Genomic DNA, 27,998 nt, shown 5'->3' with positions numbered 1-27,998 from the left:
CAGCCATCCTCAGCGACACGGAGGCCCTGGGCTACTCCGACAACAAGCACAGTAGGGTATGTGCCAGGAAGCAGTGTGAGGAGTTCATCCTGGAGACCAAGCAGCACATGTCTTCCCCTCCAGAGCCAGGAAGCAATGCTCGATGTGAAGACCAGAGCTTCTCCAGGAGAACCAACAGCTCAGACAGCAACTCTTAGGAGAACCCACAATGCCTCTTAATGCCTCAACCCTCCACACCTCCCTTCTTCTCCACCTATTTAGCCTGGCAACTTTCCTCAGATGGAGCATCTTTGCTCAATGCTATGCTGATGTAATCCAGCTGGCGTTAAGTTGACCACCCATTCTTAATCCATAACACAGAGATAGGAGATTGTGTGTATTACTTGTCTCTCATTGTTGGAACAAAATACCTGGTACCCGAAATTAAGGAAAGACAGGTTTTATTTAGCTCACAGTTTGTAGAGGTTTCAGTCTGTAATCAATTTGGCTCCAAGGCAGGTTGGCATGGTACAGTGGCAACAGTTCATGGCAGCAGAACATAGCAAAAGCAACCAGAACAAAAGTAGGGGAGAACAACTCTTCCTCTAAATCTTAAAATTGCATGCCAGCTCCATGCAGTCCTTTACATCCACACTATCGGGGTGACATCCTCTTGTACAGGCTCAGGATGTTTACAAAGTGAGGACCCTGCCCCCTGCTGAGTCAGGTAAACTTCTAAACTTCTCAAGCTGACAGTGTATCAACCATTACAGGGATCCTTCAGGTGTCCAAGAGGTCTGCCTGTTCTGGATCATTCCTAACACAAGCTGGACAGAACAGGGCCTGGGATCCTTTGTTCACCAATCTGAGCACTTTTGACTAGATCAAACTCTCTAGAGTAAACAGAGGAAATGTCATGGCTTATGTCAGTGGCTCCCAAGCCTCACAAATTATGAACCCAACCAAATCCAGCATTTGTGATTGGTTCAGGGTCCAGTGCTTGGATTGGTGGTGTGCCACACCCACCTAGGGATGGAGCCAGCATATGACATAAGAGCGGGAAGGTGTGTCACTCTTTGTTGTAGGTTTCTGCCTTGCTGTTTGCAGCGGTCATGAATGGCTGCCCTGCCATGCCATGCTACCTTGGAGCCGACTGAGTATGGACTGAAACCTTCAAGGACTGTAAGAAATAAACCTTTCCTTTCTTAACTTTGGACATCAGGTATTTTGTCTCAGCAACAAGTAAAAAGTAACTAACACAAGAAATAAGGCCTCAGTTTTCTTCCCTTATGGCACTTTTTTTTTTTTTTTTTTTGAGCTAGGATCTCACAAAGCCACTACATTGCCCAGGCTGGGGTTTAACTTTGATCCTCCTGCCTCAGCCTCCCAGGATGCTGGAATTACAGGGAAAATGTTTTTAGTAGGACTCCTTCCTCCCTTAACCTTATTTTTGTCTCTTCATAGTCCTTGAACTCAAGCTAATTTCTAAGAAGAAGCCTCTGTAAACTCTGTAAACACATCCTCGTATCCTCAGTTTATATAAATTGATTGACAGAAAAATAACCTATTTGGCCCCAGAAAGTGTAGGTCCACTTTTGATTAGATAAGAAAGAGGAAAAAAAAATGGTGCTAGATGAAAACAATCCACTCAGAAAACTCAGTGTGTGGAGGAGGAGGGGTCTGTCCATCATCTCAGAGAAGTCCTTTCCACGTCTATTTTGGGGGGACATACAGATTTTGAGGCAACAAAGAGTCCCCTCTACCTTCTTCAGTGCTGAGAAAGGAGATTAGGGTGTGGCAAAACTGGCTGAGGAAGTAGGCATGACCTGTTAATTATAAGACCCCAAAACACAAGAAAGAATAGTTCCTAAAACCCTGCACATGAACCTCTCAAGAGATCTCAAGCAGGTCTTCAATAGGATGGCCAAGACCTGCCATCAGCCTGAGGCATAGGAGCCCTGCACACCTGCCCTGACTCAAATGTACAAGTTCTTGTGGGTTTCCTCATGATTTGGATAATATAGCAGGACCCGGATGGGAAGAACTTGCCATCACGACTCTCCTCATGATGGCTCTTTCTGTGTCCTCCAGGGTGTACCTTTAACTTTTCAGCTCAAGCACACCCCGAGGGGACAGATTCTCCCTCACTCACTTCTACTTTTTTCAAAGAAACTTTGCTCACGTTTTTCACTTGTTTCATTCAATTCTTTGTTCAAGATGAGAAGAACCTGGAAACCAGCTGCAGAAGGGAATGGGAGTGCCACAAAATCTGGTAACATTTATCTAGAGTTATTTCTAGAAGGTGCTATCCAGTAACATAATTTGGCATGCTATTTTTAGAAGGATGACTGACACAGCCTCCTGAATATATACTTTTTCCTACTATTTCTATTTTTGGTTTCTTAAGTCTTTCAGTTGAGCAGAAGTTGGTATGAACCTTAAGTCTGGTAACACTAGTCAGACATGGTGGTGCTCCTCTGTTATTCTAACACTGGGTGGGTAAGGAGGATCAAAATTTTGAGCCTAGTCTCAGCAACTAAATGTGATCATGTTTCAAAATTAGAAATTTAAAAAAGATTAGGGAGTATTTCAGAGTGAAAATCCTCCGTCCGAACTCTCGTAACATCATAAGCCAGGATAGCAAATACTGTGCAACTGAACTTTTGAATTTGTTGATAGCTATGCCTACTCTGTCATCAAGTTGACAGCAAGTTGAACTAACAGTTAGTCTCTGCTCAAAGCCCTAGCCTCTTGGAATTTGTATTCTAGTAAACTCTTAGAGTGATAAAGGTCCAGCTTTTATTTGCATATGCCAGGAATAAAAATACAACCTCAGGGATGAGTGCAGAAAGGCACTCTGGGCACTAGATACACACTGCTCACCAACCAACCCTGCCATATCTTCTTCATCTTGCTCTTCTTCTTATTTTTTAAAGGTATAAGTAGTTAGGATTACCTGCAGATATGCATCAAGAACATCAATGAAATGGAGGAAGCAAAATTTTTTGTAGTATAAATAAGATATTTTTAAAAGTCCTCTCCCCAAAAATAAAAAACAGGATCAAAGTAGTCATGAGGGGAAAAATCAATCTTTTATTGAACTTTCTAACACTTTTAAACAACAAGTTAGTAATTTTTTCAAAATTATGAATATTTATGGGGATGTTGACGTTAAGAAAAAGTTCCAAATGGATCAGTATTGGTTGGAGGTACTTAAAATGGAGTGGTAATGTTACCAGGTTCAGGGTGCCCAGGCCTCCCCGCAGAGGCGGTTTCTAGATTTTTTTCTGTCCTGAACAGAAAAGGACCAAAACGAGGAAGGAAATAGGCTCTGTAGAGTGAGTTTGTGCTAAATGAAGGCAGAAAAAGAAGTATATTCTATACCACATGAGCAGAAAGGTCAATGGTGACTGTCTTTTTTGTGTCACCAACCCCTCAGGCTGATGTCAGATCTATGTCTATCCAGAATGGCTCCAGTTCCTTTCAGAAGTCCACGTGAGGGCTTTTGTAACTGTTCTGCACATGTGTCCTAGGATTTTACAATTACTTCCCCTGCCAGGTCTGCCAGGTCCTCATCTCCTGCCTCATGAAAGTGATTATTAATCAGACCTCAGACACTGTGCACCTGAATTTTTGAACTGGTCTGTAGCTATGCCCATCCTGGCATCAAGTTGACCTCTGAAACATTGTTAGTCTCTGCTGACCTGTACAAGGTCCCCCAAACTACCTGAGACTGAGAACACCACACCCAATCTCCTTCTTACAAAACAGCGTAACTTTTGCAAGCATCAATCATAATTCCAAATGGTGTACTGTCTCAGGTCCTTGCAGTTTAAGCTGTACATAAAACTATCATCTTGTAAAGCTCTGAACACTTTTAAAATGGCTTGAATGTATGTTTTCCCAGGTTGCAAACCTAACTAGCTCCAAATAAATGTCATTCTTTGCTTGACTGGGTTAACTTTTTTCTAGGTTGATCACAATCTTTCCCACACATAAGCCTTCTAAAGGGGCAAAGTAAATATGCAGAATTTCCACAAATGTGGTAGTACTCTCCCATAGAACCAATTTCACATTTGAATACAGCTTCCAGGTAAATAATCTCCCTTACTGAAAGGAATGCCTTGTGTTTTTCAATGCTTTGACCAAGTTCTCACGAGAAATTCCCGTGAACTGCTTAAGGGTGTGATTGGTCTTTGCTTATCAAAGGTTACATACTGGGACATCTAAACTTTCCCTGCTCAGCATTTTTTAGTTATTGTAAAGTATATTTTGTGTGGGTTGAAACATTTTCTTTTGAACTTACTAGTATTTATTGATTGCCTCTTCTGTAGCAGTGCTGCTCAAAGCGCTGTCAATATTATATTAGGTGACTAAATATTTTAAGTCCCCATTTTACAGATAAGGAAATGGAGACTGAGAGGTCAAAATACTTAGCTAATAAACGACACAAGCCTCCCTTACTAACCTTAGTAGGAGCTTATTAACCCCTAACAACTCTTGCTTTTTTCCTCAAAACCCACTTAGACCAATCAACATGCACTTATACCAATTAAAACGGAAATGAAAATGGCCAGACCTCCTATGCCGCAGTTTAGTACAGTTTATTTCTTCACAGTTATTCCTCAAAATCACCAGAAACAGGAACAAAACTCTGAGGCCTTGACACGACCCTGACAGTTAAGGAACGGCTCATCACTGGAGGTGACAATGCTTAATTGTCAGTGTAACTGCAACCTCTGAAATTTCCCAGCATCTTACCGAATCGCTCTTCCGGTCGCTGCGCCCCGGAAGTCCAACCCCCAAGCAAGGACAGTTTCCGGAAGAAAATTGACCCCGGGAAAGCCTCAATGGGATCTGGGCCTCCCGCTCTCGGCGCTCTAGCATTCCTGCACTCTATGGCTACCTCTGATTGACAGGCACCGGGCTGCAAGACTCCTCTCAATTGGATGCATAGCCTGGCGTAGGCGGGCCGTTCGTCTTTCGGCGCGCTGATTGGCTCAACCTGCCATGCGGCGCGGAGGGGTGGTACTTGGGCACGAGGGCTGAGGTGACCGGCTGCTGGCTCAGCTCAGGTGGGGACAGGCGCATGTGGGCGCTCCGTTCCGTGCTGCGGTCCGTGGCCGGGCGCACCATGTCTCAGGGGCCCGCCCGTCGCCAGCGGCCGCCCAAGGACCCGCTGCGACACCTGCGCACGCGGGAGAAGCGCGGCGCGTCCTGGGGGCCTGGGAGCCCGAACACGGTGTACCTGCAGGTGGTGGCGGCCGGCGGCCGGGATGCGGGCGCCGCGCTCTACGTCTTCTCCGAGTACAACCGGTCAGTGTGCCGCGGTCGGAGTCCGACTGAGGCTTTGTGGGGTGTCCCTTACCGACCCCCGCCCCGACCCCCTCGGGGCTTTCGGTGCGGGGCAGCCCCGGAGCACTGCGGCCGCTCCCGGGCTTCGGGTTCTCCCCCATCCACACGTGTGCGAGTTCACTGTTGCGGCGGTTCTGCTGAGTTGGCGGGTGGGGAATCCGAGATTGCTTGCATCCTTTTATAAGTACGGTTTCTGGGGATCTGTGAAGAACTTCTGACCTGAGTCTAAGCGTCCTTGTGTTTTTAGCATTCCTTGGGCCGCGGGCTGACTCTTGGTAATCACTGAGCCGCAGCCTCCTGTCACCGCAAAGCCTGGGCCTGTAGTTGATGGGTGGGGCAGACAAGGCCAGCGAGGACCTTTGGGGAGCCCCCCCCCCCCCACTCCAGGTCATACATACAAGCTCCTACTTCTCCTGGCCTCTGCTAAGGACGACCCCAAACTTTCCATCCTAGTGGAAACGCTGCTTGGGTTGTACAACATTGACTTTTAGTTGTTTGATTCAGAGTCTACCAAAATGCATCTTACAGATGTCAGAGATTTTATAAAATAGATTTTTCTATTATGTTCTTCTGATAGGTATCTCTTCAACTGTGGAGAAGGTGTGCAGAGACTCATGCAAGAACACAAGTGAGTCAACAATTTGGATTTGGGGTGGAGATAATCGTGGGGCTCGTAAGCCTCTGTGAGAGGCAGGAGTGTGTTTATAGCAGAAGTGGTCAGTGGCCAGTCCATTTCATCCTGCTGAAATGTTTTCTTTCTCTTAGACTGAAGGTTGCTCGCTTGGACAACATATTTCTAACACGAATGCACTGGTGTAATGTTGGGGGATTGTGTGGTGAGTATACTCTGGTGGATCAGAGATTGGTGGAAGCCTCTGGAATTTTAATGTACCTTATTTTAGCCTTCTCCTGAGCCCAGGGTAGCTGGAATTCTTTTAGTACCAGTCGAGTTGGCTGCAATACAGAGCATCAAAAGTTGTGACTCAGAAGAGCACATTTTACCATGGAATTGCATCCAAGTGTTACCAATCACTTGATGTGTTGGATTGCTCCGTCAGAGCATTAACTGGAGGAGAGTTTAGTGGTGGGGATGCAAGCATACGTATTTATGATGAACGCCATCAGTCACATATAGACATCTACTACCAGATTATTCATGTTCATCACCTGGGAAGGTTGAGGTTGTATTGCATTCAGACCCTGTAATCTTACTGATGTGGACAGAAAGGAATGGAGTACTGGGCTGATTCTGATTTTGAGAGCTGAGTGTGGGGTGTGGGTTGTGAAGTGCCTAGGAAACAAAATATAAAGGAGTCCCCTCACTTGTACCTTCTATAAGAGTGGTGCTTCACTACATTTTGCATACCAGGTGCTTCGCTGCCTCAGAAGCCTGGGGGAGGGCGTTGTATTCCTTACATCTCTAGTTAGCATCACTTCTGCCCTGCATTCATGGCCTGATGGCTGTTTAGAAGCTGAGTGAAGACACAGAGGAGTAACTACATAAGGCAGTAGTGCTTCTGCTCCTGCAGAAACCACAATTCAGGCTGGTGAATGACCTCATTCTGCTTGTTTTCTTTAGGAATGATTCTTACTTTAAAAGAAACGGGGCTTCCAAGGTGTGTCCTTTCTGGACCTCCACAGTTGGTGAGTCTTTCCTGACTACTTGTCAAAAGTAGCTCCTGCTTTTTCAATATAAGTAATAAGAAATTTCTTTTCTTTTGTGTTTTTTTTTTTTTTTTTTTTTTTGGTACCAGGAATCGAACTCATGACCTGGCACTTGCCAGGCAGGTGCTTATGCCCCTGAGCTAAATTCCCAGCCCAAGAAATTTCATTTTTGCATATCAGTTTTTTGTCCTTTACTGGTACTAAGCACTTTACCTTTCAAGTTAAAATAGACCTGAGTTCAAAATGTAATGAAGTGTGTGATCTGGAGTGAGTCACTTTGCCTGTCTGAGCTTTGGTTTCTTCATCTGTTAAATGGCTATACTGTAATGTTTTGTAAAATTGTTGAAGATCAGAAGAAGTGACTGGGGATGTATCTCGGTGGTAGTGTGCTTGCCTAGTATGCACATGGCTCACAGTTCAGTCGCCAGTACCACACACACACTCACACAAAGATCAAATGAAATAACACAGCAATACGTCAGTTTACTAGATGTTTGGTGCCAAGGAAGTACTTAATAAATAATAGCTATTTGTTTTATTTACTTGTTAAATAGCAGACATTTTCATACCAGTCACCGAGGCCTGTTAATTCTGCTTCCAAAATAAGGCCTCAAGTCCATCCATTTATCTCCATCGCCTTGAGGTCTTCATTCTCTACCATACCTGTCTGCCACAGTAGCCCTCTGTATCTGCCCTTAGTCCCTTCTGATTCATCTGCTACCTAGCAGCCTAATGACCTCTTTAAGGTATAAATACACATGTCATTTCCCACCCTGAAACATTTCAGGGGTCCTGCACTGTAATACCACCCACATGACTCAGTATGGTCTACAGGTCCCATAAGCACTGGTGCTCACCCACACTTCTGTATATTTCATCAAGCTGCAGCCACAGGCCCCGTGTTCCCTGCCACCTCTCACCTCCCAGCCTCTGTCCTTACTCAGCATCCCGAGATCCGCTAACAAAGTTTTTGTTGCCGTTTGTTTCCATTTTGTCTACTCCCTTGTTCCTGAGAGCTAGGACTTCACCTGCTTTGTACAGCTAAGTCGTAGGCACCTTAAGTGTGTGGTGGACATGCAGATATTTGTAGAGATACATTTCAGAGTGCTTATTGAAGTTTTTTTTTTTTTTTCTCTTGATATCCACCCCACTTACATACATGAATTCATTGCTGTGTTTGGTATTTTTTTAACTACAAATGTTACTTTATATTTTTTAGGAAAAGTACTTAGAAGCAATCAAAATATTTTCTGGTCCATTGAAAGGAATAGACTTGGGTATGTTCTCAACTGTGATTCATTATTTCATATTTCTTTCTCATGTATACTGTGCTTTTCAAACTAGAAGCCATTAAACTTGCCTTAAGGAGGCACATGCTTGTAATCTCATCTCCTTGTGTGGCTGAGGCCGATGATTAACAAGTTCAAGGCCAGCCAGAACAATTTAGAGAGACCCTGTCTCAAAATAAAAATAAAATAAAATAAAAGGGCAGGGGATTTGCTGAATGTAGAGTGCCTCTGGGCTCAGGCCCCAGTACCACAAGCTCACTTAGGTCAGACTTAAAATCAAGTGCTCCATCAGCATTGAGATGGATTTCAAAATAACTGCTTTGTTGCCCTGCCTGTGCTCCCCCTGGGGACACAAAGTTACTGGCTAAGAGGAAAGCCAAGAATATGTTACAGTTGTTATTTTCTAATTATTTCCTGGGAATTTTTTTTTTGATAGAAGAGTACTTTGTATATTTTCTTGATTAATATCTACTTGTATTATATTAACATAAAAAAAAGGCAACTGTGTACCTGCAAGTGTGCTAGGGGTGTGACAGTGTTTATTCAGGCCCTGAGGCTCCTTCCCCAGCCCAGGAAGTGGTTCTTGTGCTTTTTCTGTGCAGTAGGTAGAGAGGGGGGCAAGGGTTTTGCAGCCACCTTTGTAACTAAAACTAAGGTCCCGTGAGGGGGGCCCACAGCCTCTGAAGAGAAAAGGCTTAGCCTAGGTTGCCTGTAGGTGCATCTTTGGCTTATTATTTCTCCTCTTTATAGACACATGAGTGTCTTATTCCGGAATGTAAAGCAGCCCAGACAGTTGAGATGATAGATTGTTTGACTTCTCAATCCAGTTAATTCAGAGCTCTTAAATTGGAATATGTTAAGTTCCCGATCTACAAATGAGTTCTCTTTCGGGAGGACGTTCATAAGGCAGATTCATCTGTAAGTCCAACAGGGAATCTTACACACCTTGCACATAGATCACACCAGATTCGAGGTCCGATCCTATCGGTGAAAGTCAGAGACTTACTGTACAGTATTTTTTTCTGTGCTTCCTTTTTTAATGGATTCTCTGCAGTGATCATGTCTCTGCATTTGATTGTGGTAAATATAAATGATAAAAATGCACTTTTGTCTCTTCATAATGTTAATCTGCTCAAAAATTCTGGTTTTAAAGTCAGATTTCCACCAAATTTCTGAAGCAGTTGAGTTTTTTGTGGTTGTCTTGAAAGTCCCTTTTCACGTCTGTACTGACGCGGTCACTTTCCTAACTTGTGACTTTTCTGTAGCTGTGCGGCCCCACTCGGCACCAGAATACAAAGATGAGACCATGACGGTTTACCAGGTCCCCATCTACAGTGAGTATGAAAGCCAGGTTCCCAGGAAGAGCAGGGTGCGGCTAAAAGCAGAAACTGTTAGCCTGCTTGCTGTGGTGTTGTGTCCTTTGCATGCTTAGGACGTTTAACTGAAGAGCTTACGGTCTTGTGAACAGTTGCGTACTCATACCTAATGACAAGTGATCTTGCTTTGGAACATTACTTAATTAATTGCTGTCAGAAAGCAGCCTGCACTCAGATTGGCTTATTCATTGCTTAGAGGTTTGCTTGCCACAGATATAAATACCCTCTTGATAAGGAGGGGTTTGTTCAGATTGAACACAATGCAAGAAAGAATGTTACCAGGTCTGAGAAGCTCCAGCAAAACCTATCAGGTGCGAGGGTCAGATGATGATGTTTTGACTTGGAACAAAGCTCTGTTGGTCATTGTGGCACTTGCGTCTGAACAGGTGATCAGAGTGAAGTTTTATCCGCATGGGAAGAGCAAACCTTGTAGTAGTAGGAACCTTTAGCACTAACTAGTATGAGCTTCCCAAGTGCTAGAAGACCACAGACAAAAGCATAAACCCCAGAGAAATCCAGAGGAGATTCAGAAATTAGCAGACCTGTACTAATCTCAGCATTTGGGAGGTTGAGGCTGGAGGATGATCGTGAGTGTGAGGCCAGCCTGAACTACACAGCAAGAACCCGTCTTAAAAAATTCAAAACAAAACAGAAAAGCAAAGTGCTTTAGGTAGAAGGCAGTGGGGCTTGAGCCATGGCACCAGTGTTCCTAGGCCAGGAGATGGTGGTCTGAGCAGACTCCTCCCAACCTGGCTGCGTCCTGGCGAATGTCTTACCCTGACCTACACGCCCTCCGCCCCCTGCGGCTCCCTCTGGTTTCGGTCTGGCTTCTCCAGCTCTCCTGCCTCCCTCCACAGCACTTGACAGTTCATGTGTCTTTGTGTGGTCACCACTTAGCTGACTTTGTTTGGCGGCTCATCGAGTGACTCTGTTGAGCCCAGACAGTGCTTCAGCTTCTCTGAGCAGCCCTCTTTTTCATTTTGCTTGACTGTGATTTCACTGCCCAGTTAAGCTCCTGCACATGGAGGTGGGTACCCTTTGGACCTGTTTGTTTTCTGTAGCTGACGATCATGAAAGAAGCAGCCTTGAGCCTGCATGCTTTTCCATCAGCCAGCACCGCTGAGTCCTGCCTACGGACAAGGCTGTGGGCTAAGCAGAACGGGAGAGATCAGTGAGGTGCAAACCGCCTCACATTTGAGACGCTGCTGTGTAAGAGGGGTGCGATCTGATCAGGCTCCTGGCCTCCTGCGTCCGGCTGCCTGGCCTGTGGCTGTGAGTTCCCCTGGGATGGTGTGTAATGTGCTGGCTTCCTGTGCCTCCCAGGTGAGCGGGGGCTTGAGGAGCACCAGCCCTCCCAGAGCCCGGGGACGTCCCCCCACAGGCTCAGCCCCGAGCTGTCCTCCGACTCTGGGTCAGCGGCTGAGGAGCAGCTCCTTCCAGATGCCAATGGTGTTAACAAACTCCACTGGAAAGGTACTTGCATTTCTTTATGCTTTGCCCTCATTTAAGTTAATTTACTTTTCATCGATAAAGTAGTAACTGTGTGTACTTAAGGGATACAAAGAAACGTCTGATCCTTGTAGAAAGGCTGAATCAAGCTGTAGTCTCACCAGTTATATATTTTTGTGTTTAAGGACAGAAACTTTGTACACTTCAATCACCATTTCCCTTTCCCCATTACTCCCCTACTCCCGGCTTTTGGTCATCTTTCTTTTTTTGAGGCAGGGTCATGTAATTCAGTGCATAGGCTGACCTTGCCCTCACAGGGATCCTGCTGCCTCAGCCTTCCAAGGCGTGGGATTTACGGGCACACAGCAGCACACCTGGCTTTCTGGTCACCTTTCTACTCTGTTTTTATAACCTCAGCATTCTTAAATTCCACATATAAATGAAATTGTTTTCCTGTGCCTGACTTACTTCACTCGCATAGCAACTTCCCTTTTTACCCGTGGTGTTGGAAGGGACAGTTCTTTGCCTTAATACTGTTTTATGTGTTTTTTTTTCTTTTTGTCTTTTTTCTTTTTTTTTATTGGTACCGGGGATCGAACTCACGACTACCTGCTTGCAAGGCAGGCGCTTATGCCGCTGAGCTAAATCCCCAGCCCTAATGCTGTTTTATGTGTACAGATACTTTTTCCTTGGTTCATCATCTCGGAGACACTGAGAAGGGTTATCAGAAAGGTGACAGTACTGATCTTTAAAGGTTCTGGGTAGCCCTAAACTGGTGTTCGGTTCACCCAGAAGGAAGCAGAGCCCAGCAGACTGGATGAAAGAGGCCTTCGTGGATGCTGCTGGGAGGCCAGTGCAGATGAGTTTTCCAGTAACCGGGAACTGTCAAGCCGAGCACTGTGTTAGTGAATGGCTCCAAACCTGGTCTTTCTGAATGACATCTGACTGGGATCTAACAATAGTCGGAAACCCGAAGGAGCCACAGGATTGTGCTGCCCAAGGGCTCTGTTGTCCAGTGCCGGGCAGAGCTCACTCAGTCCCCCTGATCCTGAGGTTACGTGGTCTGGTGACCCAGTGAAGACAGCCTTCCGTGCCACTGTCTTCGGCCAGCATGGGATCAAGGCTGTCATTTATGTCCCTCCCGCTGGCCTTCCAGCTTTTGTCTTGTTGGCATATTTTGTTTATAAATCATATTGCAATTTATTTTTTGCTGTCTTCACTACTAGGTAAAATGAGTCCCTTACAAAGAGTTCCTTGTGAAGATTTTCTGGCTGAAATTGTGCATTTTTTACTTACTCGACATAAGCAGGATAAAAAGGAAGCTGACCTGCTGAGGAATATCAAGGTCTTCTTCCTCTTTTGTGTTGGGAGGCTGACGTCCATTTAATTTTATGGATCTACATATATTTGTATATACGTATATATTTGGTGCCAAGAATCAAACTCAGGACCTTATGCCTGCCAGGCAGGTGCTTTGCCCCTGAGCTGTATCTCCCACTGTTTAATTTTATAGAAAGTAAAATTAGGTATTAAGTGGTGTGAATTTGTGATGCCCCTGCACCCATCAGCTTGTTATAATCAACTGTGTGTTCCCTCAGGTGTTAACCAGAAAAAAAATGGCAGGGACCCTTCCTTGGTTGTGGCTTTCATATGCAAGGTAAGTGTGTCTCCAGAGACTGGCTGGTGGCCTGGCTGCTGCTGGGGCTTGGAACCTGTAGGTAGCACTGTTGCGGTAATTTGAAGATAACAGCTCCTGAGTTACCTTGTCCAAAAAGTACGGACCCCACTTAGGTTCATATCCCTTTGACCTTGGTCTCTTCTGTGTCTGCGTACGCATTTTATGCTTGCCTGTGATTGGCTCTCCGGGAACTCAGAGTTAGCCGGGCTTGACTTGTTTTCCTCCTGCTCAGTCAGGCTTTTATTCAGATTCCGGACTCCCTCAATTTTGTTCTAATTTATTTCACTGCACAGTAGTAATGAAGGTATTACCATCAGGTAAATTTTAATACAGTGTTATTAAAAGCCTAGATCTGCAATCTGAAATTGGTCAAATTCCATTACGAATGCTTATTACATCTGGAATGGTGACACACAGCTGTAGTCCCATCACTCTGCGCTCAGCCTGACAACCCCGTCATCCGGTGAGACCTGTCTCCGAAAACAAAAAGGGCTCGTGATGCAGCTCAGTGCCAAGGCCCTGGATTCAGTCCCGAGTACTGGGTGGATGGGGAGATTTTTATTCTAGTAGGCTATTTTAAAAATCTCACTAATGACCTACTTTTAGTGGGACTTAGTTAAAATATTTTTATAATCTCTAGCAGGTATTTTTGCTTAATTTATGGTAGGACTACATCATTCTTTTGTGGGCTTTGATGGGCAGGCTGTTAAAATAATGTTAATTTTAAAATATATTTGGAATTTAGTTATTGTATCATTGCCAGTATCATTTCTGTCAGTGTGTGTGAATGAAAGTTGTAATTTTTATAGAAGTACAGTTGTCAGGTATTCCCTGGGGGGTTGTGTTTTAGACTGCAAAGTAATGTTTCAAGCTGTTTTTCCCGGCAGCTTTTCAGTTGTCAGGCACTCTGCACTCGGCCGCTGCAGGAAGTTCCTTCCTTGCGGCCTGGCGCCGCTGCTGAGGGCTGCTCTCGCACAGTGAGCCTGCAGCACCCCGTCCCTCGTAGTTCATTTGCTGCTTTGTAGTGAGGTTTGGAAAGCAGGGCGCCGAGCTATTCAGGTTCTGGGAGGCCGGAGAAGGCAGCTCTCAGCGCAGGTCCTGAGAAGCCCGTCAGGGAGCAGCGTGCCATTTAGACCACTCTCGGCTGGCTCGTGGGTCTTCCTGGCCGTGTGTTCTCATCTCTCTGTGTCTGCACTGTCTACTTTCCGCATTCAGGAACAGATCCGGATGGGTAAATCAGCGTGCTTAGCTGTGCAAATGCCTCTTAGCATTGAAAACATTTGGTTTCATCGGCAGACCCACTTGAGTATTCAGGGTGCTGATTTTCTGTAGTGCCTGCTAATGTCACCCATAGGTGACAGGCACACACTGAAGCTGCGGTTCTTCATCTAGGACGAGGTTGCACCTCCCTCTAGGACAAGTTTTCAAGATGGACGGAAAATTCTAGAATCATGAGACTGATACTCGGGATCCAAATTTGAGGCTTGATTCTACGAGTAACTACTTAACTTCAGAAAGTTAAAATGGAACGCAAATCCTTTATCCGGATTTAAAGAAAAAGACAAAGATCATTTGTTAACATCTTAATGCCATTTTGATGTTTGTGTTGTACGTGAAATGTGTGGACCCTAAAAAGACTTTGACAGGTGCAGATGGTCATGAGGCTTTGTGACAGGACTGCCGTTTGCCCTTGTCACGTAGTAAGAGCCTGCTGGGAATTGGTCGTTATGATATAAAAGCAACAAGGGCACATTGCCAAATATTTGAAAAATCTAGAAGGTGAAAAACCCATCTCTTCTTTTGTTACGCTGTCACTGACATTGGAACACTGTCACTCAGCACTTTGCCTGGTCATTGGCTTGTGAGTGCTTTAGTGGCATTCCTTCAGCTATTGATGGATGAATGTGGAATGATCAAGCACGATCTGTGTATGCTTGTGTTTCTCCCAAAGGGACCTGAGGATACTTTCAGTTTTGATATGGAAAAACATGCAATTTTTACTTTTTTTTTTTTTTTTTTTTTTGAGTCGGGGCCTCGCCAGGTGGTTAGGCTGGGCTTTATTCACTGTGCGTTGCAGGCTGGCTCCAAACTGCAGTGATTGTCCTGCCTTAGCCTCTCCAGTGCTGGGACTGCAAGTGCGTGCTACCATACTCAGCAAAATTTGTTACATTTATAGTGAGTTAATGTCGGGCAATAAAATACCGCTTTAAATTATTTAGGTTTTAGTTCTAAACTGTTCCTTCCAAAATTGTGAAACAGTGAATTGCATTTTAATTGTAATAAAGTAATGTTAATTTGAAAAACAGAAAGATGCACTTCTGAGGCAGTTGACTAAAACCAAGCTTCCTCATCAGCTGCTGGAGTTACATCTGCGTCCCCTCTGTTACAGCTTCACTTGAAGAAAGGAAACTTCCTGGTGCTCAAAGCCAAGGAACTGGGCCTCCCAGTGTGAGTGTCGGGTGAGGCTGTCTGTCGGGACTCGCGGGTCCTCACTGTGAGTCCCCACTGCTCTCCAAGGGAGCACGTCTCTCAGGGGCCTTGCCTCTTCCTTTCAGAGGGACGGCTGCCATTGCGCCCATCATCGCTGCTGTCAAGGACGGGAAGAACGTCACCTACGAAGGGAGAGAGGTGAGTCACCGGTCTCCACGGGGACTCGGCACTTGTGAACACCGGACGGGACCACCATCTAGTGCAGGCGCTGCTGACCCCACTTACAAAGCGCGTGGGGCAGCCTGGAGTCCTGCACTTGTCTGTGCAGCGAGCTCTTACCTAGACGTGTCCTGCTCAGCAGCACTGCTGTGTTAGGGCGTCCTCTAGATTTTCCTGCTGGGGATTGGTGGTCATCCTACAAGCATGGATCCTTTTCTTTGTACTTGAGATCAGGGCCATATTTATTTATTGTTTTGTTTCCTTTTGTTTTGTTTTTGTACCGGGGATTGAATTCATGACCTCAGGCTTGTCAGGCAGGCACTTAAGCTGCTGAGCTAAATCCCCGGCAAGGGCAGTATCTAAAAACACTGTCAGTACATTTATAGATGTATAAATGACATAGTCCAAAAGAACCCCCTGTGATTTTTTTTTTTATCTTTTTCTGTTTGGGAGTGTGTGTTTGTGTGTTTTGGTATTAAGCCTGGGGCTTAATTTAAGATAAGAGTTGGTCATGCTGTGCTTGAATTTGTGATCTTCCTGTCTCAGCCTCCTAGAACGCTGGGTTTATAGGTGTGTACCACCAAATCCAGTGTTTGCCAATATGTTGTTTATCAAGACTTTTTATAGTTTCTCAGGCTGTGGGGACCAGTGACTGCAGTGTCTGCCTTTGAAATGTCCCTGTAAGCCAGACAAGTATAAACAGAAAGCAGGAAGGGTGAGGTGGTGGCTTGTCGGAGTCTTGTGGACCCGGGGTGTGTAGTGTGAGCAGCTGTTTTGATGGCCAATCGGTCAGGGAGAGCCTGATGGCCCCTAAGCTAGCCTGCTTGGTTTTACAGATTTTAGCTGAGGAGCTCTGCACGCCCCCGGATCCTGGTCCTGCCTTTATCGTGGTAGAGTGTCCAGATGAAGGGTTCATCCAGCCCATTTGTGACAATGCCACTTTTAAGAGGTAAAGATGAGGGTCTGCGGGTGGCAGAAGTGAGTGTCTGCATGTGCTTGGGGAAGCCTCGCTCAGCAGGGCCCCAGGGTTTCAGGGACTGAGCTGGGTGTCGTGGAAGCCCATGGTCCAGGTGTCAAATCTGTGTCTGTCCATGCTCTTCGTAGGGTTTATATCCCTACTGGTAGTTACACACAGCCTTGAGAGAAAACATGGAAAATCACAGCCACCAAGGACTAGAACATTAATTGGGATTCTTAAAGTTCTAAGTCTGGAATACATTCTAGAACCTTCTTGAGTTCTAATTCATCGTTATTTGGATTGCTTTTGCCTATGTGAGTTTCCCTCACTTACCCACACCCAGCCTAGAGGTAGTAGGGCAGACTGTTGGAGACTGTGGTCACGAGCCTGTGTTAAGGGACAGACTCACGCTGGGAACGTCCTCTGTGCTGAGTGTCCTTCTGTTTTGTCCCATGGAAAAGTTAGCCAGTTCTGGGGTGAAGTTTAAGGCAGGGTAGAATCTCCCATGCATGCATCTTGGTTCTAAGCTTTTTCCCAGGGCACAGCACTTTGCAGCACAGTCCCCATGTGGGGACTGATGTGGCCTGAGTTGTGTCCCGTTATAAAGTAGAGATCCATGCGCTCTTCCTTTGTCTAGGTACCAAGAAGAGACCAACGACCCTGTGGCCGTGGTGGTTCACATGGCCCCAGAATCTGTGCTCTCAGACAGCAGGTACCAGCAGTGGATGGAGAGGTATGGAGCCCAGCCAAGCAGACACGGGGCAGCTCTTCTGAGTGGTGACGTACCTGCTCACGGATAAGTGCTATCTACCCTCATTTCTGCTTGCCAGCATTTTCTCTGGGAATCCTGCCCTATAATTCCTGGAGGTGCCTGTCACAGTACCACCGTGTAGGATAGAAAAACCACCACGAGATGGCATAGTCTATACCTGCAGCCCACTGTCGCAGGGCTTGATTTCACATCACATATATCCTTTCTACTCTCCGTGGCTTCTGAACCAGAGCTGTCTTTTGACTGATGATACCACATGCATCTCCCAAGTCAGAGACTTGCAAATATGAAATAATAGCTTGTACTTATTGAATGCCCACCGTAGATCAGCTAGTGTGTTAAATACTACATGTATCCTGTTCTTCCCAGCGAGTGTGAGCTAAATGTTGTACAACAGTATAGTACCTGGGAGGAGAGCGTGCTGTGTTCTCGTGGCTTCCATGGTCGTGTCCACCACATGGGTGAAGACGTCTGGCACTGGTGCCCTCAGATTGCCTGTCTGCGCCCGCTGCTCTGTGCCCTACATAGCTCCTTGTCCCATTCCTTGAGGGTCTGAGTCCTAACACAGTCTGTTTTCTCTTGTGACTTTTCCTTTTGATCCCGCACTCTATCCTGTCTGCAGTTCCCTATCTGCACATCTTCATTTTTCTTGGATTTTGCTTCCTCTTTCCAGCTGTGATAGGGAGAGAACACTGGACCGTGAGACCAAAGAAGCAGAATTATGCTTACACGTTCAGTAACTATTCGGGGCCAGCAAGGGGTGTCTGTGAATACTTCATCTATGTTAGGGCTTCTGGTCTCCACCCTGCCCCTTGGGTATCCTTGGTCCCTAATGCGTGCAGTCAAGGTCCGGCTGGCTTTAACGTAGGTTTGGGCCTGACACCCAGCACTTGATCCTGAATGAGAATTGTGCCTCAGTCCACAACCTTCGCAGCCACAAGATTCAAACCCAGCTCAACCTCATCCAGCCGGACATCTTCCCTCTGCTCACCAGTTTCCACAGGAAGGTAATGTTCCATTGCAGCCCCTGGCCCCCACCCCTGTCCTGTGGGCACTGTTGAGTGTGTTCTCGTCTCTTTCAGGAGGAAGGCCTGGCCCTCGGGGTGCCCACCGTCCGGGGTGAATGCCTCCTCAAGTACCAGCTGCGTCCCCGGCGGGAGTGGCAGAGGTCCGTGCGATCTGAGCCAGCGCAGTTGTCTAGTTTGGGCGGGCAGCCTTCGGGTAAATAACCCAGTGGCGGATGGTTCAGGGAGCCCTCGAGGCCGTGCGGTCTGCGTTGTAAGTACTCAGCTCGGCCACCAGAGCCCAGCAGAGCCCCAGACAGCACGTAAATGAGGGGCTCTGAGCCTGACCCTTGTCTGAGTAAAGCTGGGAGATTTGGGGTGAGCAATTAGCCTTTTCAGAACTTGTTTCCGTGGTAACAGTGGCAGTGATGATCCTTTTACAGAACAGGAAATGAACGCTCAGGGAAGTCACCCTCATCCTGTCACAGAGTAAGGGACTTAACCTTAGATTCATGTAATGGGATGGATTTCAGATGTGTGGGTGTGAGGTAATGACTTGGTGTCTTATCAGTGTTTTAATGCATCGTTAGTGTCCAGTAAAAGGGCTTTTATTGGTGTGTCAGTTACAGCCCTTTGCTCGTGCTGTGCGGAGCTCAGGCTGTTCAGATATTTCCAGTGTTTCTCTCTTCTATGAAAAAATGAATGTATATAAATCTTAACTAGAACTCCGTCCCTAAATGCAGTCTATAAAGGTGTGATTACGAGGTCAGGGTGTGATAGTTCTTCAGGCCCTGGAGGGTGAAAAGTGCCCCGCAGTTGTATTTTACTCTTTGAGCTCTGAATCTGGACTCATTTAAGTTCCCCGGCCACTCCACCGTGTCAGTGTTGGGGGAGACCGTGATCCGGGCTGTGACTGGGCACGGTTCACAGTTGCAGTTGGTTGGCTGGTGCTCCCAAGGGCCCTCTGTGTACGGAGACGCGGCCCACAGGCTGAAGGGCCTCCTGCTTCCTGTGTCAGCGCCTGCCAGGCAGTGACTCAGCCAGCCAGTGCTCAGACTCACCCTGGCTTGGGAGACCTCCCCCAGACCTGTTGGAACAGAATCTTGAGAGCTGGCTTGGGTCTTCCTTCTTAAGATCCTGGTGACTTTAAGAGCTAACCTTCCCAGGGGTTGCTGCTCAGGGCAGTAGGACAGAAATGCCCGCATCCCTTCCGTGGTAGGTTCTCAGGCCCCTTCCAGAGCTCCCGAGTTGGTTTGTATTTTGTCAAGGTTCCCAGCAATTATCTCTCCGTATGCAGCTCTCTAGGGCCCTGCTTCTCAGCGGGAGCCACTTGGCAGTGTCTAGAGGCCTTTTTTGGCCACTGTAGTGGGGATGGGGTAGTGGTGAGGAGAGGATAGCTCCCAGCACAAATACTTATCTGGCCGTAGCATCAGTAGTGCCAGGCTTTGAGGCTGAGAGGCTGTGAGGAGTTCAGGCTACTGACGCCACCCTGAGATACCCCATGTAGCTGAGGAAGGTTCCAGAGGCAGCTAGGTTTGGAAGGCAGGAAGGCTGCTGGAGGAGGGCTTTGCACCCAAACCCTTGGGTTGATGCTCTGTGTCCAGGCCAGCGCTTGCTAAGCCCCCGCACCACGTTTTGCGCACTGGAAACGCCTCTCTTTGCAGGGATGCCATTCTCACTTGCAACCCTGACGAATTCATAGCTGAGGCCCTGGAGCTTCCCAATTTCCAGGAGAGTGTGCAGGAGTATAAGAAGAGCGTACAGGACGCCCCAGCCTCCACAGGTGCGTGGGACACCCCAGGCCTCCCTCTTTCCTTGGATCCTGCCACCTCCTGTGGCCCTCACAGTACAGAGCAGTGTGTTCTTGGGCACTGTCCAGCCTACTTTATCTGTGTAACCCAGGGCTCTGTACTCTGTCTCTGCAGTAGAGGCAAGCCTTTGGTGTGAGGTGGTGGTGTCCCAGACGCCCGCATCCCACCCAGGACCAATTTTGTGGTGGTGTCCATTCTTCACTGCTGACTTGAGGTCTAGTCCTGAGTCGGTTTTAAGTGTCCACAGCCCACAGCATATCTGGCCAGCTCCGTCACTTCCTTGGCTTTTCCTCATCCCTTCAGGAATAATAGTGAATGTGTGCCTGTGTCTTTGAGGCAGGATTCCACTGCAGTTGAGGCTGGCTTTGAACTCACTTTGTAGCCTAGGCTGACTTCGAACTTGCAGTGATCCAACTGCCTCAGCCTCCCCAGTATTTGGATTATAAGCATGCACCACCAAGCCCAGTTAGCAGACAGTGAATTTTGTGACCTCTGTGCATACTGGTTTTTCCTGCGATATTCAAAGAGAGTGCCAGAACAGGACGAGGGTTGGGGTTTTAGTAAGCCAAGTGGCTTTTCAGCAGACTTGCCTTCCTCCGGGAGGCGAGCAGCAGGCCAGCCGCAGAGGCAGGCCGACCTCACCGCCTGTGCCCGTGTCTTCGGGAGGTGGACTTCCCCTGTGCAGGACCGCTGTCTGAGGTGTGTGCTAGACGCGCCTGTTGGGCCAGGTAAGGGTGAGAAAGGGACACGAGTCACTCAGCCCCTCTGGATGTGCCTCCCGGCTCTGCCGCCTCTTCCCTGTGGAAAGCTGGTCCGTGCGTGCTGGGTGGCCCAGGCTGGCCGTGAGCTCCAGATCCTTCTGTCTCATCACAACAGGCTACCGCTTTTTTTTTTTTTAAGGAAGGACTACAGAATGTATCTGTTCTCCTTTCCAGTGCACCCCTTCCTTGCAGACAGCTGGATGGTCTCATACTGATGAGGAAACCCGCTCTGGGAAGGCGAATGCCAAGGTCCCTCCTGGAAACTTGGACTTAGCTTTATTGCTTACCTGTCATGGCTAAGTGCTGGCTCACTGTTTGAGGCTACAAAAGGGAAGAAGGCCCACTTCTCCCCCCGGACATGCTAGCTAGGGTGACAGGCTCCTAGGGCGTTGTGGTGTTGTGATTTCATGTTAGTATGGTCAGTGTAGCAGCACTTCTGTTTGAAAAGTAAGTGTTGGCTGAATTTTGATTTCCGGCCTCAGAAACATGAACTACTGTACATGTGTTTTCCACAGAGAAGAAAAACCAGTATCCAGAAATCGTCTTCCTCGGAACAGGGTCTGCCATCCCGATGAAGATTCGGAATGTCAGTGCCACGCTGGTCAACATCAGGTAGGACTGCTTTCCCCAGACAGCAGCTGCCCAGGTGACACTGACCTTCCCAGCACAGAGTTCCGCTGCACTCAGCAGGCTGATCCGGAAACACAGAGCCCAGGAACCTGTCGTCTCCAGGGTCCCGGAGGACTGTTCACGGGCCTCAGTCCCTTCTGTGGCCTCAAGCTAACTTCCTTCCGGGAGTCAGTAACACTTACCGCATAATGACTCCAATTAAAAAAAAAGAGCCAACACCACTGCCTGCTTTGCCCTTGCTAAGATTTTCTCACTTCATTTGCCCACCAGTTCTATGAAGTGGTAAAGAATTACCCATTTTACTGATTGGTAAACTGGTGCATAGAAAGACTTCTCACTTTAGATCCATAGCGCATGAAATACAAGTCTAAAATTTCCAGTGGTACCCTAACTGCTCCACTGCGTTGTCCCTGTAACTCCTTATTGGCGGTGTGGTAAAGAGCTTTTGGGCTCTGTACATTGATTTTGTGTTCATCCACCGTCGGGGATTCCCCTGAACATTCTGCGTTTTAGTTGACTGTTTTGGGTTTGCTTGGGTCGTCTATCTGCAGAGAGAGTAATCGGGGCCGCATAGATGTTGATGGTACCTCTGCAGGGGGAAGGAAGATCCAAATACCAGTTAGTCTAAGTGTCACTTGTCGCCTTAGATGCTAGTGATGGAGAAGTGCCAGCCAAGGAACGCAGCGACCCACAGTGACAGGATACAGCCTGAGATCGGAGGTCTGCTTCTCAGGACTTTCCTATGACTGAGAGGTGCAGGGTGACTGCTAGCTTGCTTTCCGCACAGTGGCTTTCTGGAGAGAGGACAGACAACCAGACTTACTTTATGGTTAAGTTAACTGGCTTTAATATGAGCTCCTCAAAGAGAAAGTCAGAGGTTCTGAAGATGGAGGTTTCCACAGCTTCCGCCCGTTCCCTGGGAAAGCACACATTCTGCGAGTTGTCGGAAGCCTCGCCTGTTGGGGTAACTCTCTCTCTTCTTCCATAGCCCTGAGCAGTCTCTGCTCCTGGACTGTGGCGAAGGCACATTCGGGCAGCTGTGTCGTCACTACGGGGATGAAGTGGACAGGGTCCTGGGCTCCCTCGCCGCGGTGTTTGTGTCCCATCTCCATGCAGACCACCACACGGTGAGTGTCTGCGCAGGGCCAGCCGGCAGGGCAGTGCCTTCTTCCCTCCTGTTCCAAGTTTGTGGGAGCCTCTGCAACTCGTTTGTTTGCAGGGAGAGGTCTCCTATACAACCCCAGTGCTGAGCAGATACGGCTGACCTTGGTGCTTGCTTTTGCATGTGACAGACAGGTTTGGCTGCATCCAGCTCTTGACTCTTGCCTTGTCCACAGCCTGCTGGAAGCACCTGGTCTGACCTGCGAGAGGTGGCCTTGAGGCCTCTGCATCGGGCAGTCCTGGGGTTCCTGGGGCGCAGGCTATTGCAGTATCTTTCTAACATGGACCGTGTTGCTTTCTGCTGGATGTTTCATGGGTCAGCAAGGGCCAGCTCCCACCTGTGGTCATGCTGGAGGGCTAGTGCTGGGTCTTGAAGCATAGAGGAGAAGACACTGACTTGGCACCTGGCTGATCCGGATCCTGTTTTCCTCCCCAGGGCTTGCTGAATATTCTGCTGCAGAGAGAGCGGGCTTTGGTAAGTCAGGACTTCACTAGCATTTTGAGTTGAGTTGGCATATGTCCCTGCCCTGAGCCTACCCTCCTGCACTCCAAGCTCTCTTTCACTGCCATGTTCCTCGTGGACTCAGCACTTGGAACTCTTTGTTTCAGGCATCTCTGGGAAAGCCGTTCCGCCCTTTGCTGGTGGTGGCCCCCATGCAGCTCAGGCCGTGGCTGCAGCAGTACCACAGGCAGTGCCAGGAGGTCCTGCACCACATCAGGTGAGTGTCCAAGGTTGCCTGACTCCAGGCTGCGCCCTTCATTGCCGCCGCCTCCAGGAGTTCAAGGTGGACACCAGGGCAGTTGGCAGAATCCCCTGGAAACAAACCCTGGCTTAGGGTTTGCTTGCTTTGAGCCAGATCTCTCCATCCTCACTTCGTTCCCTGCTGCTGTTTAGACTTTGGCCAGCGTGTCTCCAGGAGAGGTTTCCAGGGCCAGGCACCCAAATAGTGGCCAGCTCAGAGACCATCCACTGGGGACAGCCAGATGCTGGGGGACCGGTCCCAGCCCATGTCGCGGTGGGGGAGCCCACCTGCCTGGGCACAGCTGTCTTCTGTACAGCCTGAGCCGAGGTGCTTTTCTCCTGTTTGTGAACCGGGGAACTGACCTGGCTTTTTACTTGATCAGTGTCCTGGTCTCACTGACTACAATTTTAGTTGTGTTTCGTCGTAAGAATGATTTGAGGCCCTTACCCAAGATCTGAATTTTGATTCTATTTGTAAAGTGATTGTTTGAAAAATCTGCATTTTAATTTTTAAATATTTTATCTTCTCACAGTCTGATTCCTGCCAAATGGCTTCAGAAAGGGGTGGAGGTCTCCGATCCCACCATGGAATGTCTCATCGGTTCCCTGTTGGAAACCTGTGACTTGAAAGAGGTAAGGGCACAGTCGTAGGCCTGACGAGGGTGGGGCCGGCAGGGCAGAAAGGGGCCCTGCAGCTAGCTGTGCCCCTTCAGTTTCAGACCTGCCTGGTCCGGCACTGCAAGCACGCCTTCGGCTGTGCCCTGGTGCACACGTCCGGCTGGAAGGTGGTCTATTCTGGGGACACCATGCCCTGTGAGGCTCTGGTCCAGATGGGTGAGTAGAGAAGAAATGAATACGTGGAGGTTGGTGTAGGTGGCAGTGTGTGTGGAGGAGTGTGCTAGGGGCATGTGGGGACGTCAGAGCTGGCTACCCCCTGACGGTCTCCGAGGGTCATCCTGATGTTTAGCTAAGTTGCATTTCTGGGTCAGGTCGGGACACAGCGTGGATCCAGGTGCTGCCTTGCCAGGGGGCTCTACATTGACACTCTTCTCCCTAGGGAGAGACGCCACTCTTCTGATCCATGAAGCCACTCTGGAGGATGGCTTGGAGGAGGAAGCTGTGGAGAAGACACACAGGTAGCAAAGGGTGGTCAGTCTCCCCTGTTAGCCAGTCTGTCCCTTCAGCTGGAGACCAAGTGGCCTCATATTGCCCCTGGAGAAAGGCCGCCCTCCAGTGATGTGGGGCCAGCTAGCTTCCTGCTGAGGGCCAAGGGCCTTTGCAGCCTCTTGGGCCCACTGCCTGTGTTTCCACGGAGTTGTCTAGAGAATGTTCTGCAGAGGCCTGGTGTTTTGAGAGTGTAAGAAACAGGCTGGAGTAAACCATATGCTGTGTCAGGAGAGGGTAGGTGGTGCTGGTGCTTCTGGGGGCTGTTTGGAGAGAGAGTGCTGTGACCCGAGTACCCTCAGGTTTCTTCAGGTAGCTACGCTCGCTGCCCTCGGGGAGGCTGACAGCCAGCAGACTGGGTGTCCTTCAGGGCAGGTTCGAAGGCCCTTGTCAGAGCTGCCAGTTGAGGACACCCCTCGGCTTCCCCAGAGTGCCCTGGGCAGCGGAAGGGCCAGGACGGAGCTCCCTGAGGCTCAGTGCCTGGCTGTTCCGCACAGCACCACCTCCCAAGCGATTGGTGTGGGGATGCGCATGAATTCGGGCTTCATCATGCTGAACCACTTCAGCCAGCGGTACGCCAAGATCCCCCTCTTCAGCCCCGACTTCAACGACAAAGTCGGAATCGCCTTTGACCACATGAAGGTTTGTGTGTCACACAGCTGTGAGGGTCGGGAAGCTGGAGGGAGGTGGGTCTCGGCCCCTTCCCCATCACTCAGTTACACTGGCCCCTGGCGACGCCCGCCTCCTGCACGGTCCTGCTAGATGTCAGTCCCAGGTTCATGCCTGAACCATTTCCAGTCACGCCAGTGCAACTCAGCACGGCCTGGGAGCCAGCTGCTTGCACCCCACAGGTGGCAGAGCCAGGCTTGCCCCTCTGGCCTTCTCAGGCTGTCGGCTGCTGGGGAGCACGGAGGGAAGAGTCCGCTCCTGCTCTCTGAGCGTGGTCGTGTCCTCTGAGTGCGCGTCTCCACCCTGCCCCTCTGAGGCACCTGCCTACCTTTGTGGCCTCCAGGTCTGCTTCGGAGACTTGCCCACAGTGCCCAAGCTGATTCCCCCGCTGAAGGCCCTGTTTGCCGAGGACATCGAGGAGATGGTGGAGCGGAAGGAGAAGCGCGAGCTGCGTCTGGTGCGTGCGGCCCTCTCCCAGCACCTGGCCGCCAGCCCAGACGACGACGGGGAGCGCCTGCCAAAGCGGGCCCTCGCAGAGCAGCCCCAGAGCCCACAGAGCAAGAAGGCCAGAGCCTCGTGAGGTCCGGACCCGCCCTGAGCTCCGGAGTATGCGCCCTGCACCCACAAGTGATGTCCTCATCCTGGTGGTTGCCAGAGAGCAGGATCCAGCCAGGAGGCAGAGGCAGTGCATGGCAGCAGTGTGGAGCTGTGCCTTGTCCTGGGCTCCGGTCAGCACCAGCCTTCAGTCACCTCCATCACTGGCGCCTGGCACAACAGAAGGCCATGGAACAGAAAAGACAGGACCGAAACTCCAAGTTGGGTTATAAAGTCATGGAAGCGGGCGGCACCCCTTGCCTATTCTGGCAAAATGCTTTCCTCTGCCCCTGGGAGATAAGCCAGGTTACAGGGGATGCTGGCTCTAAGCATCCTAGACTCAGAGATTAGTATCTGCAGAATTGGCCACAACAAAGAGTTTGGAGTTCTGCGTTGTTTCACTTCATCTCGGCCCTGCTTCAAGGCAGGGTCCTCCACTCCCAGGTGCCCAGGAAAGCTCCGCGGGCCTGAGGACTGTTGGAGCCTGTCCCCAGGAGCCACCGCCTTTAGCAGCCAAGCCTTGGCAGAAGCCCAGCTCACAGCATCAGCTTGGATCAGCTCACATGGGGGAGAGCTGGGCCGGTGCGGCAGAGCAGAACACAAGTCTGAACACCTTCAGTTTGTTCTCATCTCTTGAGGAAACGACCGTCTCCTTACCTTTGGGAACACTGACAAATGTCCTGAACTGGCTTCATCACCCACCTCGCAGGATTGTAAAAGAGGTTCATGCTTGAAATCAAGAGAATTTTCCAAGTTGAACCCAGAATTAACGTGTTCTTCCTCCCTGGTGACCTTCGGCCTTCCCCTGACACCACAGGGGAGGTCATTAATTGTCCCACCGCTTTATTAAAATGAGAACATGTGCCAGGCTTCGGGATAATAAATCTATTTTAATAACATTACTTTTGACAACAATTTTTACATGTATTTAAAGATAACTTCCAACCCCTGGGCTCCATTACAAAGAGGGGATTGAACTGCCCTTGCCGGGAGGTGAGCAAAGCTGGAGCATCAAAAGTCTGCAAATCCACTCTCAGAGGAGGGTGGCTTTACACCGAGCTGGGGAAATAACTAAGCATTTCAGTCTTTCTTCATATTTCTGTACACTGGTTTAGATTGAATGGCTCAAATTAAACAAATATAGAGATTTCATATGTACAAATATTATATCATGTATAGGTATATTATATTTATTTCAAAAGGATAAAATTTTCAACTTTGTCTTTGCATGCATGGTCCAGATCTGTGTCTGACTCCTTATCCCCAGAGTGCCCACGAGCCCTCCCCAGGGCTGGGTGGGACTTGATGAGAGGGGTGAGCCGCAGGTGCTGGTGAGCCGAGCAGGCACCCGCAGGCCAGTCACAGGGCCGGTGTCTCCGGGGGCTGGTTTTACTCCCACCTGCTTTGGGTAACAATTATTGCTATTCACTGTAACCTCCAAAATGAACATTTTTCTTGGGTGTCTAATGTGTTTAGGGGACGGGGCGCTACTTTGGGCATTGCAGACATGGTCAGGGTCCTCTTTGAAATTCGAGTATAAAATGAGTGAAGGGAGCTTTTGGGGAAGAAGGGAACAGAACTGGTAATCAGTGAAGCCGTGTACTCTGGAGCCCTCCGAGGAAGGGCACCCTCCCCTGCATGGCAGGCAGGCCATGCCCAGGACTTCTGGAATTCAACTAGTCCAGCTATGGATGCGGCATCTCCTCCCCCAGACCTGCTTCCTTTCTGGCCCACTGGACAGATACTGCAAGACCAGAATCAGCTGTCACAGCCAAGGCAGCATCCCTCAGGCGTGCCCACGTGGTTTTCCTGCTCCCCTGCCCCACAAAGGACGTTTCTGACAAGCCCTTGGGCAGAGAGGTGGGTGCTGCCTGGCATGGAGGCTGAGAATGGATCAAAATAGGCACAAAGTCAAAAGGCAAAGGTCAAACAAAAGGCCAAAGTCACCACCCAAAAGGAACAAACAAAATCTGCACCACCTACATTTGCCACACAGACCAGAGGTGGCAGTTTTCTGCCCGACTCCAACCTCAGGCCGGAAGTGACAGGAAAGAGCCAGTGGAGAACACTTGGCAAGCTCGGGGCCCGCTCCTGGCGGGGTGTCCCGGCTGCGTCTGTATGTACACGTGTGACAGGCGGGGGGCCGCATCACAGGGCGGTGCTCTCAGACTCCTCCTCCGAGTCCCTCTTGTCCGTCACCGAGTGTCGCCGCGCGTGCTCCAGGGGGCTCAGGCGCAGGGTGGATCCCAGCTCTATGTGGATGGAGGGGATATCAAAGTGGGCGAGATCTGC

General features: G+C 48.9%; 2 protein-coding genes across 6 annotated transcripts in view; one reads left to right on the top strand and one right to left on the bottom strand.

The window, feature by feature from the left end:
• The first annotated feature begins 4,990 nt into the window (after positions 1-4,990).
• Elac2 (elaC ribonuclease Z 2) lies at positions 4,991-26,608 on the top strand. Of its 2 annotated transcripts, XM_005002078.4 has the most exons (24): positions 4,992-5,295; positions 5,912-5,962; positions 6,100-6,170; positions 6,914-6,978; positions 8,219-8,276; positions 9,554-9,622; positions 10,988-11,137; positions 12,712-12,770; positions 15,181-15,239; positions 15,347-15,419; positions 16,277-16,389; positions 17,036-17,131; positions 18,039-18,177; positions 18,253-18,338; positions 19,839-19,957; positions 21,262-21,358; positions 22,365-22,503; positions 22,974-23,012; positions 23,147-23,256; positions 23,813-23,912; positions 23,993-24,113; positions 24,337-24,415; positions 24,941-25,085; positions 25,456-26,608. In XM_005002078.4, the coding sequence occupies exons 1-24, from the start codon at positions 5,069-5,071 to the stop codon at positions 25,690-25,692; spliced, it is 2,502 nt and encodes an 833-aa protein (XP_005002135.1). In that variant the 5' UTR covers positions 4,992-5,068; the 3' UTR covers positions 25,693-26,608. The 2 variants fall into 2 exon arrangements, with proteins under 2 accessions (XP_063097873.1, XP_005002135.1); XM_063241803.1 differs by lacking the exons at positions 24,941-25,085; positions 25,456-26,608 and having other exon boundaries at positions 4,991-5,295; positions 24,269-24,409.
• Arhgap44 (Rho GTPase activating protein 44) overlaps positions 26,577-27,998 on the bottom strand; it is a 191,744-nt gene continuing 190,322 nt past the window's right edge. For all 4 annotated transcript variants that reach the window (XM_063241806.1, XM_063241804.1, XM_063241805.1 and 1 more), the window contains one exon: positions 26,577-27,994. Coding sequence is in view for 3 of the 4 variants with exons in the window: in XM_063241804.1 (XP_063097874.1) it covers positions 27,855-27,994 (140 nt within the window). In the remaining variant the exon portion in view is untranslated. The remainder of the gene's footprint in view (positions 27,995-27,998) is intronic.

This window comes from Cavia porcellus, unplaced genomic scaffold (assembly GCF_034190915.1).
Source record: "Cavia porcellus strain 051 isolate PalLab524CR breed Dunkin Hartley unplaced genomic scaffold, mCavPor4.1 scaffold_32, whole genome shotgun sequence".
Classification (NCBI taxonomy): Eukaryota; Metazoa; Chordata; class Mammalia; order Rodentia; family Caviidae; genus Cavia; species Cavia porcellus.
The sequence above is the reverse complement of the archived record's forward strand: the minus strand, read 5'-3'. Positions and strand labels throughout refer to the sequence as shown.

Excerpts from the sequence above, each read along its gene's own strand:
- Elac2 (XM_005002078.4), top strand. The coding sequence starts at position 5,069 with ATGTGGGCGCTCCGTTCCGTGCTGCGGTCCGTGGCCGGGCGCACCATG. Across the intron at positions 18,178-18,252 it reads TCACCAGTTTCCACAGGAAG|GAGGAAGGCCTGGCCCTCGG; the intron begins GTAATGTTCCAT and ends CGTCTCTTTCAG. Across the intron at positions 24,416-24,940 it reads GCTGTGGAGAAGACACACAG|CACCACCTCCCAAGCGATTG; the intron begins GTAGCAAAGGGT and ends TGTTCCGCACAG.